Raw genomic sequence first — 22043 nt, forward strand, 5'->3', positions numbered from 1 at the left:
AGATGACAAAGACGTTACACATTATAAGCTGTCTGAGCAGACAGATCAAAATTTAAAAAAGATCCCCACAACACGTCTTGGAATTATGTTAAACCACAAAAGGTTTTTGTAATGCATCTATTACACAACCCCAAAAAATGTCCTTTTCAAATAAGAGTGCTGTATCCAATCACATCTGCAGTAGTCTTTACTACACCTCTTCAGATCTGATATCAATTGTCATAACTGCAGAGTTGATCGTAAATCACCCTCATGGCTATTTGTAAGCACTATAGCCCTGATACGGATTAGAAGGAAGATATGACGATGATTTCTAACACACACAAGTGTCTACTGTGTCCATTGACAACAGCAGTCCTCCCACCCCCAAAAAACCTTCCTATGACAGAGCTGAGCACACACGGGGTTAACAGAGAGTTTCTGAAAGTTTGAATCTCCTCCCCCCAAACAACACCCCCTGGAATGGTCTGCCCCACTCGTTCACATGACACGTGTGTGTGTGTATGTGTGTATGTTTGTGAGTGAGAGAGTGAGTAAAGCTTAGTGTGTGTGTTTTCTTTCTGCCATATATAGGGGCAAACTTGCTTCGAGACGAGGTTGTGTGTTATACAGTCAGTGATCTATCAGCAAACCTCTCTTTCTTTCTATCTTTTATATCCTCGGACTATACGCATACTTGGCCTGCTTCTGCCACAGTTGGAGGGAAATTATTGAGCCTTTGATAGATTATTTTGTCCTGTTGATTTTGAAGATCTGTTCAGTTGCTGGCAAACATGGAAGGACCGAATGACGTTCATGATGACGGATCCTTCATGTTCACCTCAGAGTCTGTGGGAGAAGGCCATCCAGGTGATTTTCAATCTTTCCCTTTAAAATTAAACTCTCAGAAATGTGCTTTTAAATGTTGTAGTTTGTACTATATAACTGCTGCACTGCTTATGGTTTTGGTACCTGTGTACTTGCATTGAGAAAACCCCTAAAGACATGCAGCTATAGACTAATTCACCTGCCTCGACAAGTCTTCGGAGCATATAGCATTACTGTAGAAGTGGTAAGCTGGTTAGGCAACAGTTCAATAGGGTTCATTAACAATCTTGGTAACAATACGTCCATAGTGCCATGAGCTCAGTAGGTATTTCATTGAGTGAAAGTGTAGTAGACAAAAATAGTCAATTAGGGGTCATGACTTTTACAGGGGGTGTTAAATTACAGCATATCACTGCATGGGAGGCTTTTCTCAGTTGCATATTTACTATGCAGTTTATTTAAAAGTGAACTTACTGATGCGATGAATGATTTGCCATCCCATGGCTGTCTAGTAAGTCAGTCATTGGCTCCCCTGTATACCAAAACATTTTGCTTTGGTTTTCATGTGGGAACTTGCCAGACCTCACATTTCTTATCAACCATATTGCGGTTCTCTCATGTCATGATTCAAGGCCAAAGTGCTATAGACATGTGCTGCACTCCTGAAATCAAGTCATGCCAGATGTCAAGTGTGCTTTTCCCAATATTACAAAGCTGCTTTACAGAAAACGTAATAACTCTTAATGACTCTAAATGCATAATCTCATTTAGTCTGGTTCCTCCTAGACAGATTTTGCAACAGTGCAAACTAACCTGTCTGGTTTTGAGTCTTGCTAAACATCTCCCATCAGCACATATTTCAGCAGATCAATCAATATGCGCGCATGTGGAAGACACAGAAAATCGATTCATAATGTTCCAGACACATAGATTTGACTTGTTTGTCTTGTATTATCACCTGAGATGTTGTTTTGGACAGCGTAGTTTCTGATGTAACTCACCTAAGCTGTTGCCTCAGCTAGCAGCCCAAATATAGACTGAGTGAATGATTCTGAAAGGAGAGGACCACTGGTATTGTCCTCCAGCTGCTCAGCTGTGGTTTTGCTTTGTTGGGATTCCTATATTGTCTTACTATAGGAGACATTAAAACTCGTTCTGGTGTTATAACACCAAAACATACACTTGAACCTTAATCTGAGCCATTACATAACTTGGTTTTTATAATAGTCTGATTTTGTTAATAGATAAAATCTGTGACCAAATCAGTGACGCAGTTCTTGACGCACACTTGAAGCAGGACCCGGATGCTAAAGTGGCCTGTGGTGAGTGAACTTTTTAATCACAAACAAAATAAACATGTAAAGGCTTTCTGTATAAACACGACTGTCAATATTCTTTGAAAGTTCATAGTCCAACAGTTGGTCACTTATCTCGACTCTTGTTCGGTCATAGAGTGACCATTCCTTGCACTCTTTCAATCCCTAAAGTTTAAAAGGCATTTAAATGGATAACATCCCCCATGTGCAAATTCAAGCTGGCAATAAATTATACAGTGGAGATTTTCCTTTGTCATGGGTTGTTTGACTAATTAAGATTGTTTTAATCATCAGAGACTGTTTGTAAGACGGGTATGGTACTTCTCTGCGGTGAGATCACATCTCGTGCCAACGTGGACTACCAGAAAGTTGTGCGTGACACCATTAAACACATTGGTTACGACAATTCCGAAAAAGGTCAGCATCAGTATTTTGATCATTATTGGTACTTCAGATCTTTACCAACTCATCCACCAATTTGCATTCTTCCACTCTGTGCAGGTTTTGACTATAAAACCTGCAATGTTCTGGTGGCTCTCGAGCAGCAGTCTCCTGATATAGCGCAGGGCGTCCATGTTGACAGACATGAGGAAGATATTGGGGCTGGAGACCAGGTCCGAACACAATGGAAGTGTAAAAATGAGTTTCAGCTCATCATTTGTGATAAACATCTTCATGTTGCATTTCCGTTGTGTTTTAGGGGCTCATGTTTGGCTACGCCACTGATGAGACAGAGGAGTGCATGCCGCTCACTATTGTCCTCGCTCACAAACTCAACTCCAAAATGGCCGAGCTGCGGCGGGATGGCACCATCCCATGGCTCCGCCCAGACTCAAAAACTCAGGTCAGCAATATTAGAGCGAAATGTTTCGTCTTTTTGCACACGTACAATTGCAAGTTGATATAATTATGAGTCTTCAGAGCTACAATGTGCAGGTTCAGAGCCCCTGACTGACATTGACCATGCTATCTTATCAGCCGAGTGTTCATTGAACCAGTACATTGGCCAATAGGTGTGACGGCTGTTGAGCAAGATAGTGACCATGAGGCGGTCTCTTTTAACGCTTATAAGAAAATGACCCCCAGCATGACATCCAGGGCCCCCGATCCTTACTTTTCTTAGTGGGGCAGAGGACACGGCTGTGCACCCGTCAATCTCAGGAGCATGCCAGCAACTCAAGCTGGGCAGCTCACAGGAAGCTGAAACCTCTGGTCTATTTTAGAGTTCTGACATTTTCAGACCATACAGCTGGAAATGTCCAAAGTTCGTCACATTCCCTATGTTGCACGTGTCAATTGAAATGGTGACTTCAGATGTCTTCCTATATGTTTTCCATAACTCCAGGTCACTGTGCACTACAAGCAGGAGAATGGCGCTGTGATTCCTTTGCGTGTCCACACAGTGGTCATCTCCGTCCAACATGACGACTACATTTCACTGGAGGAGCAAAAGCGTATTCTGAAGGAGAAGGTCATCAAAGCTGTGGTGCCAGCAAAATATCTTGACGACAAGACCGTCTACCATCTGCAGCCAAGTGGGCGCTTTGTCATCGGAGGGCCTCAGGTGAGCACCTTCTGTCTTTCTATGGTTTGAAATGTTGTATGTACAATGCATTTTAATAACGCGATCAAAACTGCCTAATGTTACTGAATGAAATCACGACCCAGGACCAACTATAGGACTGTGGAAGCTTTGGGGGTGTTGATGGACTCGATCTACTCCATCTATCTTACCATCTGCGTTATGATTGGTAGATGTCGTCCCAAACCGTATCATTTTTTGAATCTTTTTTTGAGCAACAACAGATCATCATGAAAAAACAATATGACTTGTGCTCTATCTTCCAAGCAATATGATAGATTTGTGTAAGGGACAGGCCAAATTTAAATCATTAATAATTGAAAATATTCACCTACGATATGTCAAAGCTGTCGTGTCAGCATCATTGACACTAAAACGGCACCGGTTCTCATATTTGTTGTAGCAAAACACGGTGCTCCATTTTGAGACTAGGCACAAGTGCAGACTAGACACGAGCTTCAGTAGAGGTGAAGAGCTGTTTCATGATTCTTCACAAAATTCTCTCTTTTCTCTAACTGCCAACTGGTTTGGAATGGCATGAGGATCAGATATTAATTTTAAGTTTTCATTTTTGGTGAACTATTGCTTAAACCAAAAAATAATCTTTGCTTTTCAGGGAGATGCTGGTGTTACAGGTAGGAAGATAATTGTGGACACATATGGTGGATGGGGGGCTCATGGTGGTGGGGCCTTCTCTGGAAAGGACTACACCAAGGTGGACCGCTCTGCTGCCTATGCTGCACGCTGGGTGGCTAAGTCTCTGGTGAAGGCCAAACTGTGCAGAAGAGTGCTGGTTCAGGTGAGATGAATGTCCTCAATCACATCTCACAAGTTAAAAAACAATATGGTTTAAAACTGGAATGGATGAGCTGGTGTCATGAATAACGAATTTGTTCTGTAGGTGTCTTACGCCATTGGAGTCGCCCACCCTCTTTCAATCTCCCTCTTCACCTACGGCTCATCGGAAAAACCAGAGAAGGAGTTGCTACACATTGTCAACAAGAACTTTGACCTCCGACCAGGTGTCATTGTTAGGTAAACAATTAATAAGATAATATGTTCTTATGATAATATGTTATGTTAATATGTTATAATATGTTATGTTCTTTCACTTGAGGAAAATAAACCAACATTTTATGTTTTTCAGCTTTAAAAAGCAAATGGTTAAGTTCGGTACTATGTGTGGGTGGGTTAATATGGAGGCAAATTATTAGCATGATTCAGTTAAGGATTGGCTAAAATGAGGGGGAATAAAGGGTTATTCTCAGATATTGTATTTTGAGCAATAAATGCCATGTAATCAAGGTTCGTACAAAGTGATTAAAGTCCTGAAAAAAAAACCCTTGAAAACATAGCATATTTATTTGCTTGAAATATTGAAAAACAGTATAAAAGTAGTTTAATATTTTTCGGAAAAACACAAATACAGACGTATTTTCACACTGCAGCCCATCTGATATAGATATGCCATTTCACATGGCTGTGAGCGTGATGATAATGCTCATATATTTCCAAGTACTTGATAAAGCTTTTCACCTTTTTTTAGAATTTGAAAGATAATAAAGATATTGTTTGATAGGTGAGCTCTCTAATTGAAGTCCTTGGAAAAACAAAAAAAGTTATCCTTAAAGTCCTTGAATTTCATTTTACAGTATCTATACGAAGACTGTGTAATGTTAAAACATCATCTACGTTTAGTCGATGAAAATAACATTTTAGTTGATGAGAGAGTGCAAAATTAAACCATTTTTATTATTATTTTAAACAGATCAACATTTAACAAACAAAACATGTGGAAACGGTTCTTGTGAAAACCTAAGCTCTTAAAATAACACTACAATCAGTACACTATTGTAATACAATATTGTGAATTCCTTACGCTTTAGTCATTTATTGTTTTAATGCTTTGTATATGGAAAGGGCATAGGCTAGTCACAACATGACTTACACATTCTGACTAGCACATCATTTAGTGCAAGATTACTTGTTCTTTCTTGCCATTTTGTGCAGATCTAAAGTTGTAATATAACGAATATCTTATAAATAAAAAAAGTAAGATTTACTCCGACTACAATCCTGTTCTGTTTACATAGTGATATATATATAAAGCATGGCATTTCCCAATGTTTCCTCCAGAGGGAGTACTGCTACCATCAATGTAGCCTAGTCTGTGACAGTACTACTTTAAATTAAGTGTCTCTTCATTCAAATTAATTCAATTCCATGTGCAATAGTAGTAAAATATTGAATAAGTACAGTTTTGGTTCAAGTAAGATTCAGGTGTTGGCTGTTTGGTGAAAAGCTAAATAACTTAATTTCCACTAACAGGGACCTGAACCTGAAGAGGCCCATCTACCAGAGCACAGCCTGCTACGGTCATTTCGGCCGATCAGATTTCCCCTGGGAGATGGCCAAGAATCTCAAGGTTTAAAGAGAGAGGCGTGCAAGCCCTACCTTCAGTCATTCAGTCGCTCTTTCCTTCCGTGCTCCTCTCCCAGCTGATTTTGGTTCTCCTCTGGCATACACTACATTTCAGATTAGATGAATATACTGTAAATGTCATGACTGAGAAATTAAATCCAGTCTTTTATTTAGAAATCTGTCGAGAAAAGATCCCTCACCACATCAACACCCATGACAATCAATCATTCCTTAAAGCTGAATTGTGTCATTTTTAGGTTGGCATATAGAGACAACTTTAAGTAATCAGTTACCTGAAAAATGTAAATACTGTGACTCATCTGTGATGCTATCAACACATTACTCTACTCTCTCAGCAGCAACACTTGTACACTCTCAGAAAAAAATGTGTAACAAATGTTACCTTTAGTGGTACAACAGGTTTTTACTGGGGCAGTACCCTTAAAAGGACACGTTGTACCGACTGTACCCTAAAAGGTGCATATTAGCAAGACGTACCATGAGGTACTACTTTGAACCGTTTAGGGGTTGATAAGGTAGAAAGTTGTGTTTTTAAGGGTAGGCCTACTGCTCAAGTGACAAGCTGCACATTGTTTCTGAGAGTGTATGTTTCCACCTAAAGTTGTGAATTTAAAGGTGCTGTTGGAGAAATAACTGCAATGTTTTTAAATTTGGACTGCAGTGCCCATTTCAACCACTAGCTGTCAATATTACATAGGCCTACTGCACTTTTAACTTGTGTGAAAATTGGAAAATCAGATAAAACACCTGCAAATAAAGCACCGTTTCCATCCCATGTGTTTGTGAGAAGAAAATAATCACTTCCTGGGAAATTGGTGCAAAATAGGCCTATCTGTAATAAAAAATGGAAGTTGCTGGGAGAAGCCACTGTGGCTCTTTTTTCGTACATCATAAATTAGGGGCCGTTTAAATGACACCGTTTTCAACTAAAAACTCAACTTCTTTTTGCGTTTTGGCCGTTCATTTACACGACAACAGCGTTTTGGGGACCTGAAAATGCAAGCTTTTGAAAATGAGATTCAAAATGCAGGTTTTTGAAAAAGATACTGTCATTGTCTCCGTGTAAACTACAAAAATAGGAATTTGTGGAAACAAGACGTTATGCGCATGCGATTAGGCTATGTGTTTCTTTCGTTGTGTATAATCTATGGTTTCTTTACAAAGTAACATCGCCAGGCAGCAGAATACAGCGTTTTTAGTCGTTTTCGCGGACTCGTGTGAACAGGGCTAGTTTTGACAACGTTGTCGCCTGTACGTGAAAAACTTTTCAATTTTTAGTACATCGTTGTCATGTAAATACCAAAAATACCCTAACTTGTGCCTCACAAACACTTGCGTTCGAAAGCGGATGTCTGGTGTTTGAAAACACTACCGTGTGTTCTGGGAGGTAATACTTAACCATTTTGGTGACAGAATTTGTTTTCCATCAAAAAAAAATTATTACTTATTTTTCAAAAATGATGTTTAAGAATGTTCGAGCCTCATCATCCTTCTAAACATACCTCTCCGCCATCTTTCACATCTCATGATCTGTTCTGTTGAGGCATCGAGGGATTTATTCGGTAAATGTGTTTCCATCGTAGTTTATGCGCATGTCTTATTTCCGGGGTGAAATATTCCGCCTTAATTGAGCGCGTATGTTTTTATGCACATTTTTTTAAAATTCGTGCACATCTTGGCGTATTTACTCGGCGTTTTTTATGCAGTATCCCAAAATTTGCATTAAAACAGGTGGATGTAAACATAACTACTGGCTTGACTAGACTCATTATTTCCCCCAACTTTATGTGTTTCAAATCATTTTTCAGTTTTTCTACATTGTAATTTCTTTTTCTCTGTCTTGACCCATTTCATAGCTTTTTCCATTGTGGCTGTAAACTGCTAGAGTTACAGCAGCGTGTTGTGAGGAGACATGAAATTGTGGACCATTGCAAGCTATAAGCTTTTTACATGTTCTGCGATCTGAGAATCATATTCCTCTCATCATGTACTTATACAGTCTTAAAAGGGTCTAATTTGTGTGCCTTTTTCTCGCACCATAAGAGGATTTGCTTTTCATGCTTCATTTTTGACTGCATCATCTCATTGTTGGATAATGGCAGGGGGATATTAATATGAGAATATTGTTGTTTACAAGTACAGATCCTGTGCTGGTCTTACATTGATTGTCACCACTGGAGAGTGAGCATGTGTATGTACTTCAGCTATGAACAAAGCCAGATTATGTTGCACACTTGAGATGTGTGTGGAAGCCACTGTGTAATCTCATCTGTTCAACAAAGGCATTAATCCTTAAAATACTGTAAACCATCGTATCATTACGGTTTTCTTTCAGATTTTTAGCGTTTGTCTTTAAGATTGAATTTAAGATCTGACATGTAAATAATTGTGAATAATTAAAGTGTGGAAAATTCTTCATATTTGTCCAGTGTCACGTCTTTAAGCACAACGAATGATTGGTTGATATGCCAACCGATAATTGTCATAATGTTGCACATTGAAGTTTAAAATGCACAAATAATATGTTTACTAGCCTATATACGCAGTTTTGCAATAGGTCACCTAAATTTGAAGCAAAACACCTGACAAGTCAAACAAGAACAACCAAATTCAATGTTTGAGCAAACTCAAAGGCCACGGTGACCACTGACCACTAACAGGAATTGTGCGACATTGTCAACATGACTTAAGCAAAGTTCATTGCTCATTCACAGAGAGAGAGAAAATGAGAGTAATGTTTGATTCTGCTTTATTTCCATACACTTTAAGGCAAATTTACAGCACAATCAAACTCATTCTGCCAAGAAACTAAACATTTCTCCAATGCGTGAGCCAATCTTTGGTTGAAACAAAGGCACATTAGGGTTTTTTTTTTCTTTTGCAGCATGTCATTAAATGCTGATAGTGGCAGAGTCTCGTTGAATGTAGACAGCAGGTTTGCAGCAGTACGCTTTTTAAGCAAACTAATAGATAATACATGGAAGAACACAAGTCAAGGCAAAAGGTAACACAGAAAAGTAACGCTTTGAACCTTTTTAATGGAACAGTCCAAAATGACATTTCTATAATTTTCTACTCTCGCTCATGGTGACCTCTTTTTCCTGTGGAACATAATTTTTTTTGCTTGTTCTTTGCTTGTAACTTCAAAAATTCAGTTTATGTAAGCTCTAAAAAGCACAAAAAAGTGTTCTGTAGTGTGACCTGTGTGCTATATTCCATGTCTTCTGAAGCCTTATGAAATGGGAGGGGAAAAATGCAATTTAAGTCTTCCCCTATTCTTCATCGCTCAAATCTCATTTGATGCCACTGAAGGAATGATGCATCAATCATGGCATTTTTGATTTTGAATGCTGATGCAAATGAGATTTCACAGCTTCAGCAAAGGGGAAGATTAACAGTGAAATAACGTCAAATTCACCCAGAATGCAATTGTATGGCTTCAGAAGGCTTGAAATACACCAAATAAATCTTATGAGCTACTTGGTTCTCACTTCTATGAATTTTCATAGTGTGGAATAGAGCTGCGTAATGATTCCTCAAATTTCTTTTGACTTCCAAGGAAAATAAATATTTTGTATATATATATATATATTTATATTCCTTTAAGCAATATATTTCTGAGGTACATGAGATAATGGTTTAAACATCAAATTAAACCAAATGGGGTTAACCCAGTCCCCTTTACAAGATAATGGAATTGAAACAAAATAAAGATCACTGGCTACATAAATGGAAATGCTCTAACTGAAATGGTAAAACTTTTACTCATATTTGGTTGATCAATGCAGTCTTGAACACAGAAGGAAAATTTGTGTCAAGAGACAGATCTGAAATTCCTGAGCGTTGAGAATTATTAAACTGAAATGACACGAAAGACGTTTTCAGGACGGCACTAGTAGCATCAGATGGTGGTGCGTATGGCTCTTTTCCTGACAAAAGAAATGACAGAACTCCCTTGATAATGATTAACGAACCATATGATTTTTTGTCATGCTGGTAGTATGAAAACATATGACCAATGTAAACCAAGCTTTATCTGTTTTTTCCCTCCGAAACAAACAAAAACAATTATGATCTTGCAGTCCTGCTGCATGTCATTTTGTCTGCAAACACTGCTCACACGGAACTACTGTACATCTGTGAACACATAAACTAGTCATTCTTTACCTTAAAGGGGAGCCTCTGAGAAAACTCAAGACGTTTCCTCGTAACAAACCTTAAATCAACACAATTCCACAGTGACAGAGAAAGGGAACCTTATGAACACACAGACCTCAAACAAACTAGTGCTCTTCTCAATTACATTTGGTCACAATGTACAGCAATACTCATTGCTTCTAACATGACTTCTAGAATGGCACCAATTACTGGTGACTTAATTTGATAAGCTTATGCGCCTGTTTTGCGAGAGGTTTTTGCTGATCTCGTTCAGCTTAACTGTTTATACAGTCATGTGAAAAAGAAAGGATACCCTATTGAATTCCATGGATTTCAGTATCAGGACTTCACACAAAAAAAATCATCTGGTCCTTGGCAGGTCTGAAAATTCAGAAAATAAAACCTCGGATGAACAACGACGCATGACATCGCACCGTGTTGACAGCAGATTTTAAGACCTGCCAAGGACCAGATGATTTTGTATCTCGTCCTGATACGGGAAAACCATGGAATGCGATAGGGTGTCCTTTCTTTATCACATAACTGTAGCTGTTAGCATAAACTTTTGCTGCATATGAAAAAAATGCATGCCTCATATATACAAGGCAGTTTTCAGATGCTATGTACAGCTATCGACATACAGGTCTATTAAATATCAGTATTTGGTTTTCAGTATAAGGCACGCTGGTAATGACAATCTTCTGAACAAGACGTTCCAGACAGCAGAGATATGCAACAATAAAATATATGATTTAACCATCTCTGCCTTTGAAAACAACTCAAGGCACAGAAAACATCAGCATTTTTGGATTCATTGTCTTGCAATGTCTGGAATTGGCACAATAACCTTTGTTTTGAGGCACCATGTTAAAATGCTTGCAGAAGGCTTTGGTTTAGCGTTCCTCTGGTTTCACCAATGGATGTAGATAGTGTAGCCAACTAGCAGTCTGTAGGTCCTTTATCCAAGTTACACAGAAACTTAAAATAATGGAAACTCCAACACATCCAGGCAATGAACTCTGTTTTTCCCAGCATGGAAGCTGTTGGATTCGAAAGGTCCCCAGAGAGTGAAGTCTCTCAAAAATGTGCAAAATTTGAGCTGGATTTTTTTTTTTTTGGCAAAGGTAAGCCAGTTGTACGAGAGCCAGGTCCAGTTTCTGTTCCTTTCCTTCTGCAGTTGTAGTGTTTGAGAGAGACAGGACACTGAAGCTACAGTATAGAAAGGCTCTCAGGCTGGTGCTGACTGGCTCCACCAAGAGACTCCATTTTGTGGTCTCGGCTTGCAGACCGTAGCGATTGCCCTCGGGCCAGCACCATCATTGTGTCACTAGATATTCCAGCGAATTCAAAAGCGAATGTCCCGTAAAACAGCATAATAATGACACAGAAGACCCACTCGAAAATGGCTGATGCATGTTGCAGGACAAAACTTTCCTGGACAAAAAACACCCCGCCTGAGGAAAGTTTCGTTAAGGAATCATAGTGAACACTGTAAACTCATGCTCAGGCCTGTCTGCATTACATTTAGAACATGCATGAACTCAATGACTGAGAATGAAAAGCAGAACAAAGCCTAAAAGCTGAATACTATGAGATATTCAAACATTCTGGGAATATGTGAGATCTGAGAAAAAGGCTAAACTTATCCTGACCACTGAAACATTAAAAGATACAGATTAATGCTGTTAAAATTAATGCATCCCAAGTGTGGGGAAACTATTAAATTACTTTACACTGCAGATTTGCAATCAAACTCTGAAACCCTCCATGCTACGGGATTCATGGATGTCCATTTGTGCAGCAGCAGGATATCTTACATGCTCACAGCAGTGTGTCTGTGTATCTATTAGCAGTAGAAAGTCCATACATGCACTGCAGCAGCCACAGCAATAATCTACAGCAGCAGCGTAGCGCGTCAAAAACATTAACATTGCCATATTCAATAACATGCTACAACTATTCTGAGAGTTGTCATGATTGAACTAACATTGACAAAGATTAATAAATGCTGGTAAAATAGATTGCCCATTGTTAATTCATGTTATTAACTAATGTTAACAAATGAGACCGTGTTGTAAAGCGCTACCATGAAAATCGAATTTTGTGACAGCCTAATCTTAATTGATTGACAGCCCTAATATGAATAGGTAATATAATATCAATATAGATGAGTGATACTGTAAAGGATACTAAGCACCAGGGCTACAAAAGCCAGCAGGGTCATAAAGAGGCGCAAATGACCCATATTATATTCTCCCTGAGTCTTTGCCAGGCGGTAGGTCAGCGCAGACTGCAGACACACAAACAGCATACTGGTGGGGAAGGCCACCCCTGCTCCAACATAGTGAAGAACCTTGGCATTATCCACCTGTGAGAAACACAACGACAGGAAAAAGTGAGTACTAATTCACCAATCAAAACTACAGATGTCAGATACTGGGGAAGAAGTGTGTGGGTGTGTCCTGGTAAACCCGACATTATGGGCACAAAATATCCCCACAAAAATGTGGGAAGATGGATCCCTACATTTTTGGTTCCCATGAGGAAAGCAGCTTATAAATCATACTAAGTGATGTTTTTTGAAAATGTAAAAGTTTTCTGTGATGGGTAGGTTTAGGGTTAGTGTAAGGGGATAGAAACAGTATAAACATCATTATGTCTATGGAAGTTTCCCATAAAACATGAAAACACAACATGTGTGTGTGTGGGTGGGAGGGAGGGTGCGTGGGTGATCCATGGTCCCCATTAAGGAAAAAAAGTTCTGCATTTTTTATTTGAAATGGAAAAACCACAAGCAACATTTTGGAGTGTATTTTCCTTTCTAAAAATAGCCACATCTCTTGGAAATTTCATTTTCATTTTTCCCAGCTGTGGAAAATCATAGTTTTTCAGAGCCCTAACTGTTCAGTACAAACTAGCATCAGTTTAGGAAGGACAAATTAAAACCACACAAAAAATGAGTGATTGCAACACATTAAACTCCTATTGAAAACACATGTCAGCATATTTTATAGACAAAATCTGTTATCAGTGTTTACTCGTTTTATAAATATTATTTGCTCACAATAGGTTCGCAAACATAAGTACATTCAACACATTTTTGTACTTGAAACAATGACGGCTGGATTAAAAATATCAGAGAAAAAAAATCAGTTCACTAAGTAAACGGATCTGGTCAGTTACAAAATCACACTCCCAAAAAGCTCATGTAACATATTGGGAAACACAATAAAATCGCTGTTTATGCAGAATTTTCTCTTTTATAGCTGCAAACTTTGCTGTGCCTGCCACACATGACTGTGTGGTGTGTGTATGGACTCAGTGCTGAAGGCAGAGAAAAGGGAGTTCACAATGCCACATCACATCCAACTCCTGAGCCAGATTGTCACCACCAGCAGAGAGCAGCAGTGCACCCACAACAATCGGCCACAGCAACTCTACTATGAATACCACACAATCCAAGGTCTGTAATACCTGGAGGATGATATCAGTCCAAATCACTCGCGCTACTATAATATTGACTATAATATTAGTAATTATCCTGTTTTTTTTTAAAGAAGTCCCTTATGCTCACCAAGGCTGCATTTCTTTGGTCAAAAATACAGTAAAACGGTAATATTGAGACATATTACAATTTAAAATAACTGTTTTCTATTTTACAGTTTTTCCTCAGTCGCTTTGGTACATTTCTCGAATCATCCTCGACATTTGCAAAACAGTAAGTCCATTTCTCAAAACAATCCGTAAAAATAGCAAAACACCATGGATTACCTGCAAAAGCCAGTCTCTTGCTCAAAATCCTTAGTTCATCTCTCAAAAGTAAATATCTGTGTCAATGAACATGTCAGTGCCATCAGAATGACAAGTCCTTGTGTCATTGTGTATGAATAAGACAGTCAAATTGCTTAGTCATGTTGTCAATATACAGTAACTGTACTCTGGAGGGATGTTCTGATGTAAGTATGGCTAAAATTTTGATGACAATTATTGTAAATTGTAGGTTACACCTTAGTGTATGTGGGAGTTTGAATGCAAGAGACTGGACAAGATTCACATTTATGCTTTTACTGTTTGTACTGTAATTTGTTGACAGACCATGTCATTGCGATACAGAAAGGAAAAGACAGCACAGTATAGCACTAAGAAAAAACCCCCCAGAAAAACAAAAGTAGAAATACGAACGTCTAACGGAAATGTATAGAAATATGCTTGACATTTTATGACAACTTGTTCAACCATTTAGCATGTAAAGACTTGTGCTATGAACTAATGCCTAAATGTTGTGTGGGGCGAGACTATTCAACAGAGACCCATTATAATACATTTTGATCAACATGACATAAGCAACTGATAATGTAGGAAACAGCAGAGAATTGTACATAATCATTTGCATGGATGTACACAAGCATTTGCAACTTGTTCAAAGAAATGAGAAACTGCTTTTTTGATGTGCACAAGTGACACAATGATGTTAAGATTGAACAGGTAGCTTTGAGAATTTCAATTCTGATCTGAGAAATGTACCAAAGCGACTGAGAAAAACTGTAATATGTTTTAAAATGTAATTTATTCCTGTGATGGCAAAGCTGAATTTTCAGACAGACAGACAGACAGACAGACAGACAGACAGACAGACAGACAGACAGACAGACAGACAGACAGACAGACAGACAGACAGACAGACAGACAGACAGACAGACAGACAGACAGACAGACAGACAGACAGACAGATAGATAGATAGATAGATAGATAGATAGATAGATAGATAGATAGATAGATAGATAGATAGATAGATAGATAGATAGATAGATAGATAGATAGATAGATAGATAGATAGATAGATAGATAGATAAATAGATAGATAGAGACAGAGAGACAGACAGACAGATATATAGACAGATATATAGACAGATATATAGACAGATATATAGACAGACAGACAGACAGACAGACAGACAGACAGACAGACAGACAGACAGACAGACAGACAGACAGACAGACAGACAGACAGACAGACAGACAGACAGACAGACAGACAGATAGATAGATAGATAGATAGATAGATAGATAGATAGATAGATAGATAGATAGATAGATAGATAGATAGATAGATAGATAGATAGATAGATAGATAGATAGATAGATAGATAGATAGATAGAGCCAGAGAGATAGAGCCAGAGAGATAGACAGACAGACAGACAGACAGACAGACAGACAGACAGACAGACAGACAGACAGATAGATAGATAGATAGATAGATAGATAGATAGATAGATAGATAGATAGACAGACAGACAGACAGATAGATAGAGCCAGAGAGATAGAGCCAGAGAGATAGACAGACAGACAGACAGATAGATAGATAGATAGATAGATAGATAGATAGACAGACAGACAGACAGACAGACAGACAGACAGACAGACAGACAGACAGACAGACAGACAGACAGACAGACAGACAGACAGACAGACAGACAGACAGACAGACAGATAGACAGATAGATAGATAGATAGATAGATAGATAGATAGATAGATAGATAGATAGATAGATAGATAGATAGATAGATAGATAGATAGATAGATAGATAGATAGATAGATAGATAGATAGATAGATAGATAAAATGTCATTGTCCCTCAATCTATCCCTTTCAATAACTTCATGTTATTTATTCTTTTACTTTTTTTTGTCACACAAACAAAAGCAAAGTATCAAATGTTGCAGGAGGAACTTTAGAAACCATAAATCAACTCCAGGCTTTGTCAGCGAACTACTGATTATCTCAGCAAATGATATCCTGTATGTTTCCCTAAGGCGAAGACATCCCCTTCACTACTGTCTAAATACTGAGCTGCTGTTCCTTGTGCTTTAGTCGCACTGTCATTAGGACAAGGTGCTCAGCTCTGTAATGTGCAAAGGTATGTTATGGGCATCTCAGGTTTAAGGACAGGGGTCGAAGCCATCAAAAGCTTCCCAGTCATGTGGGAAACAGGCACAATGGATGAGACTGTGATCATTTGACCTGTCTATGGAAATACACTTGATGTATTAATCTGCACAGACAAAATTAAGGCCACTCATTTCACCTAGTGAACACCTGAGTTAAGAGAGCAGTTACTAAGTCCAAAGAAATCCAGGCAAACACATGGGGCCTCAGTTATAAAACATGTATTATCGGATTTGATCCTAAATGCCATGGATTTTAGCCAATGTCAAAAGTGAAGAACAAATCAGGATTTATAAATGACGTGAAAATGTTCTTATGCGCATGGCAACTGAAGAGCATGCCTACAAACCTTTTGGTGCTCATATACCAGTAATTCAATCAAATCAACATTGTTTATGAAAATGTATACATACATCGCTTTTTAAAACTATTATATGAATGATTTCCTAGAAGATAATGTTATGGCAGCGGCTAGTTACACAAAGTGCAAATAGCAATAGTATAAATAGCACCAAAGTATTTTCTTTGTACTAAGCGTAATTAGTAGGGGTGTAACGATTCATGTACTACATCGATGTATCGATTTATTTTCCTATGATCTAACTACATCGATCTGTGCTCGGCAAGTTGGCCTTCCGGACGACATATATCGATCTAACATCGTTTTAAAAGGTAATCAATCGATTGTATCGATCATAGGAAATAACGTATTGGATTTAAGCACGTCAGACTTTATATGGATGTTTTTTCTTAGCACTTTTAATGATAAAGGCGTTAAACGTTACTCGATTCAGTCTGCCTATCTGTGACATCATCGCAACGCACCAGCAGCAGCGCTCATTGAAATGAATGGGATTGTGTCGCTTTGTCGCTGCGTGTCGCTGGCGGTGTGAACGGGGCTTGAGAAAACAAAACATAGCATGGCGCATGGCAGAGGAGAAGCCAACGAGCGAGAAATTATCAAGCCACCAAGAGAAAGAGCTACCTGTACTTTCAACCCTTGCTTGTTACCTGTGCATTCCTGACACCAGTGCGCCTGCAGAGCGAGCTTTTAATACTGCTGGCGACATAGTGAACGCACAGAGAAGTGTTCTGAGGTCAGATCATGGTGATATTTTTGAAAAAGAAATATGTAGAGTCATTGAAGAGTAGTTGGTTACATTTTATCTTTTGTTAAATGTTGTTTGTTTATTAAACTGAGAGTAGTAGCAGGTTCAGCCAGTTTATTCAACCTGAAGAAATTTTGGTTGCACTTTATTTTTGATATTAATATTGTATTTGTATTGTTTTAATGTTGAAAAACAACAGCAAAAGTAGCAGGTAAACCTACTATTAATTAAAGGGGTCATAGAATGGTACATGCACTTTTACAAGTTGATTATATGGAAATGTGTGTTGGCAGTGCCTGTACACAACCATCCTATAATGATAAAAATACATCCAGTGTTTTTTTTTAATCTCCTTATATATTTTCCCCTGTCTCAAATCAAGCCGTCTGATCGTGTGACGTTACACGGTGTACGCCCCTCCTAAGATTGTTGATTGACAGCAGCGTTTCAACACAGACCCGCCCCGAGCGAGCTGTCATCAATCCGCCATTGTTGATACGCTGGAGCAGAAAGGCGTCTAAGCGATTGTGGTGTTGTGTTCTTGGGTGTAATAACGAACACAGCAGTCATTTTGATGTTCCTAAATCCGAACTGCTGAAGACCCAGTGGCTGCTGAGTTTTGTTTTAGAAGGGAATATTCCCCCCGATCAACGTCAATGTTTGCGCGAATCATTTCTCAGCAGACTGCTTTATAAACGAGCGTCAGTATAAAGCAGGTTTTGCTAATAAGCTGCTCTTGAAAAAAGGATCGTGTTCCTGCTGCACCTCAGGAAGATGTGAGTGTAACGTTTTATTAACCTTTATATTAATCTTTGCAAATCGCTTGCACGCTTCACGACGAATGAGGCTAAAGTTTACAGGGTAAGTTACATTACGGCATGCTTTCTGTGTATGACGTTCTCAATATAATTCATAATCCCACGTTTATAATGAACAACGCGTTATGTTTGTTATTACAAACTGTGTACTCGGGTGATAAAGTTTACGTGGTAACACTACACTAAGCTTACTTTTGTACATGGTTTATAACGGTGTCTGTTACTGATTAAGAAGTAATGTAAAAAAAAAAATCTTATAACATAACATCAATCTGTCAATGAACTAACACATCAGTAAACACATAGCAACTACGCTACTCTGCCAGTACAAAGATAGATCAAAGTGACATGACGTTAACCAACCATTCAGAAATGTCCTGTTCGAACTTCGATGGGTTCGTCATCTGTTCCTGGTCCGACTCCGGTTCAAATTGATAATGTTGCTCAGATGTGTCCTCAGAGACTCCCGTTGCCATTATTTCTCGAAAATATACCCTCAAATGTTGTCAAGGCAACACTCCACGTGTGTTGTGGTGTTGTGTCGGGTCGACCGAACGCCCCACAGAGCAGAGGGGCGGGGTGAGCAAAGCTCATTATCATTTAAAGTCACATACACTGAAATGACTTGCTGAAAACTGAGCTGGGTTTGACCAGGTAAAATGAGTGTTTTCTTACAATACTAATGAGAATTTGTAATTAAAGTATATTACAAACTTTTCATTTAGACACTAAAGAATCATATTAACTTGTACAAAAATGTCATTCTATGACCCCTTTAAACCTGAAGAGAAGTTAGTTGCACTTTATTTTTGATATTAATATTGTATTTGTATTGTTTTAATGTTGAAAAACAACAGCAAAAGTAGCAGGTAAACCTACTATTAATTAAACCTGAAGAGAAGTTAGTTGCACTTTATTTTTGATATTAATATTGTAATATTTTTATGTTGGAAAACAAAAGCAGAAGTAGCAGGTTAACCTACTGTTGAAATGTTGGTTGCACTTACTGTGCTTTTATTGAAAATGTATTGAATATTGAAAATGAGAGCAGAAAAGGTTAACTTCCTGTTAATTCAACCTAAACTGTTGGTTGCACTTTATTCAAATAAAATTTGAATGCATTTGCCATTAATTGTTGTTTACTTGTTTGTTTATATCCATAATTAATTGATATACCAGATTCCCTTACAAGAAACAACAGGAATCTAGGAAACTTCACCTGCACTGACCAGTATCCAGATATTTATTTCAGTCACACAATTTTTGGCTAAAAAGTTACTGAATCGATTTCAAGTCACTGAATCGTTTCGGATCGTATCGTTCTAAATGAACCAATATCGTCCTTGAATCGTATCGACAACCTCAAATCGTGATATGAATCGTATCGTTGTTAAAACGAATCGTTACACCCCTAGTAATTAGCAATAGATGCTATCTACACTGAGTGAAAATAGCAGCATTTTCTTGCAGTTATCATTTGGTTATTCGGTGTCTTTTTGGAGTCTCCAAAATGTCCTTTTTGGGGAAAAACACCTACATTTACATTTTAAAAAGCTGAAAATACAGTTTTGCAAGAATCACCCTCTTAAATATGATTGTTTATTTTGCTGGATATAGCAAATGATGACAAAAAAGTGTTAAACAAGATAATTGATACATGCTTAATTTCACGATAAGCTATTCATCTCAAACTTATCGTGAAATTAAGCATACATCAAATATCTTGTTTAGGCCATGCCTACCACACATACATTTTCAGAGAGCGCGTTTGGATTTACTTTTGCCCATTGATGATGAGTGTTATACATCTGAACCATAACGAGATATTTGTGGGTGTTCTGTGGGTTGGATATGATGCACTTTGTGCTAGAATTTGCGATGAACTGCGATTTATAAAGAGATTTTATTTGAATGTTGGAACATAGGAATCTATTCGGAAACTGGCGTGTGTTCACATTTAGGATCATTATGCACACGTCTTTAAAAAATGAAGCCCCTCAGCTAACCACAGTTGCAAAAGTATAGAAGCTGGTTATTTTCTAAACTAAAACCTTGGGCTGTCAAATTAGCGAGAGAGAGGAGCTTCTCTCATATGGACTTGCTTTAACATGTGGTTGAATGCCTGCCCTCCAGAAATGAGCTTTCTCTGTCTCTCCATTTTTGCAGACAGTGATTTAAGAACAATAAAGACATGTTTAAGAGTTTGACAGCATATAATAAACAGGGCTGTCAAAAATAAATCTTAATCGAATTACACAATATCCGAATAATTATTAAAATTCAAGTCAGGTCTTGCTGTTTTTCAGCATCTCAGGCAATGGTTATCCTGTTTTTAAAGAGGCCATATTATGCCCCTTTACAGAGTCTTGATTTTGTTTTGGGGGTCTAATAGAGTAGGTCTTAATGCTTGAATGTTCAAAAAAACATTACTTTTCACATATTTTATATCGTTGCAGCAACTCTCTTCCCAGTCTGTCATTAACGCTCCGTTTAGTTCCTCTGTCTTTGAAGCCACTCCTTCCGAAAAGCGCAATGTGCTCTGATTGGTTGGCTGGACCATGTGTTGTGATTGGTCAACCGCTTCAAGTGTTTCAGAAATAATGCTCTCCTTACCATAACTGAGTTTCACAGTACTAATGCAACAACTCAACCAGGCCTCGCCCCTTTTTTTTTTTTTGCTTATGCCTTGTGCGGGAATTACTTAAATGAGGAATATTGTGCAAACTCAAGACTCCCATTGGAGTGGACTTTGTGCTTTGTAACTTTATAACCTGAGAGAAAGTGTGAAAATGTGAAAAAGCATAATCAGTCCTCTTTAAGATGCTGTGAGAAGTTAAAGTAGTTCAACTTTGAACTTTGTGTTCAGTTATTGAATAGAAAAGTGTCCTGTGACTTGATTTGCTCTGACAGCGGCAAAATAATTATTTAGTCGGGGGGGGGGGGGCATGATTTTATAATTTTTTTTTAAATAAATCACACTAAATTACTGAGAGGCCTAATAATAAGCAATGGAATCTAAAATAGGCATTTCATTCATCATGTCCATGCGTATCTTTTCCTTCAGGGGCCCCTTTCTCTGCTCTGGGAATGCAGAAGAAAAGATCTTCACAAGCTGGCAGAAGGAATCTAGTACAGTTTGCTTTGGCAGGCTGTAGCTGTCAGACCTTCAGGACCAAGAGCAAGCGAGAAACTCTATGCACAGAACACACACAACGAAGCGCACTTAAACAGTCTAACACAGGAAGAGCACCATGCTTCACTTAACCAGGATGATTCATCCAGTCAAATTCGGAGCAAGAAAGTTTGGCTGTAGCTAAATGTTTACAGGAGGACCAACAAGCACACATATAAACTTAAAACACTTACAATCACCTATAAAAACATGCACACATGCTTACAGGAACTCTAGTAGTTCTCAGAAACTCTCACTTAAGCATTAATCAAATGAGATTGGGATTATTAAAAAATGTGGTCTGAAATAAACAACACTTATACACATTATATTCCACGTGCAAGTAAGGATAGGACAAAGTCGCAATGTAACACGTAGCAACAGATCTTTTTTCCGTATTGCGGCGTACATCATAGTAAAACAGATTATTGAAAAATGATTTTGGTTCTATTGGTTGTAGATTAGATGGAGGCAGATCTGAATGCAACTGTAAGAATGGGGCAGGGTTTAAGCAGAGGCCTTTTGCATGAAACCGGTTTCAGTTTCTACCCTGGTAAATTTGAGCAATCTGTTTTTTCGGGCTCAAGATGGTGAATTGGTTTACCAAAACTGGACCAATCATCTGTGAGCAAAATGACATATATACATATATCTGATACAATAAAACCACTCCCCCTACATGTCTTTCTC

General features: G+C 38.3%; 2 protein-coding genes across 5 annotated transcripts in view; one reads left to right on the forward strand and one right to left on the reverse strand.

The window, feature by feature from the left end:
* Positions 1-474: 474 nt before the first annotated feature.
* On the forward strand, positions 475-8564 carry mat1a (methionine adenosyltransferase 1A; the record flags this gene model as incomplete). 4 transcript variants are annotated; one of them, XR_013818426.1, is made up of 10 exons in its annotated part: positions 483-849; positions 2052-2129; positions 2418-2540; positions 2625-2737; positions 2824-2967; positions 3469-3687; positions 4322-4504; positions 4607-4740; positions 6034-6546; positions 6689-7575. XR_013818426.1 is itself a non-coding variant. In XM_079842670.1 (9 exons), the coding sequence occupies exons 1-9, from the start codon at positions 774-776 to the stop codon at positions 6134-6136; spliced, it is 1173 nt and encodes a 390-aa protein (XP_079698796.1). In that variant the 5' UTR covers positions 475-773. The 4 variants fall into 4 exon arrangements, 2 of the variants coding, with proteins under 2 accessions (XP_079698796.1, XP_079698797.1); XR_013818427.1 differs by having other exon boundaries at positions 6034-6537; positions 6689-6921; XM_079842670.1 differs by having other exon boundaries at positions 475-849; positions 6034-8564.
* Positions 8565-11514: 2950 nt separating this feature from the next.
* LOC307141825 (transmembrane protein 150A) overlaps positions 11515-22043 on the reverse strand; it is a gene marked incomplete at both ends in the record, with an annotated part of 29717 nt that continues 19188 nt past the window's right edge. Inside the window, 2 exons of the mRNA XM_079842277.1 lie at positions 11515-11759; positions 12496-12673. Coding sequence (XP_079698403.1) covers positions 11515-11759; positions 12496-12673 — 423 coding nt within the window. The remainder of the gene's footprint in view (positions 11760-12495; positions 12674-22043) is intronic.

The sequence above is a fragment of the Gobio gobio genome, assembly GCF_949357685.1.
Source record: "Gobio gobio genome assembly, chromosome: 18".
NCBI lineage: Eukaryota > Metazoa > Chordata > Actinopteri > Cypriniformes > Gobionidae > Gobio > Gobio gobio.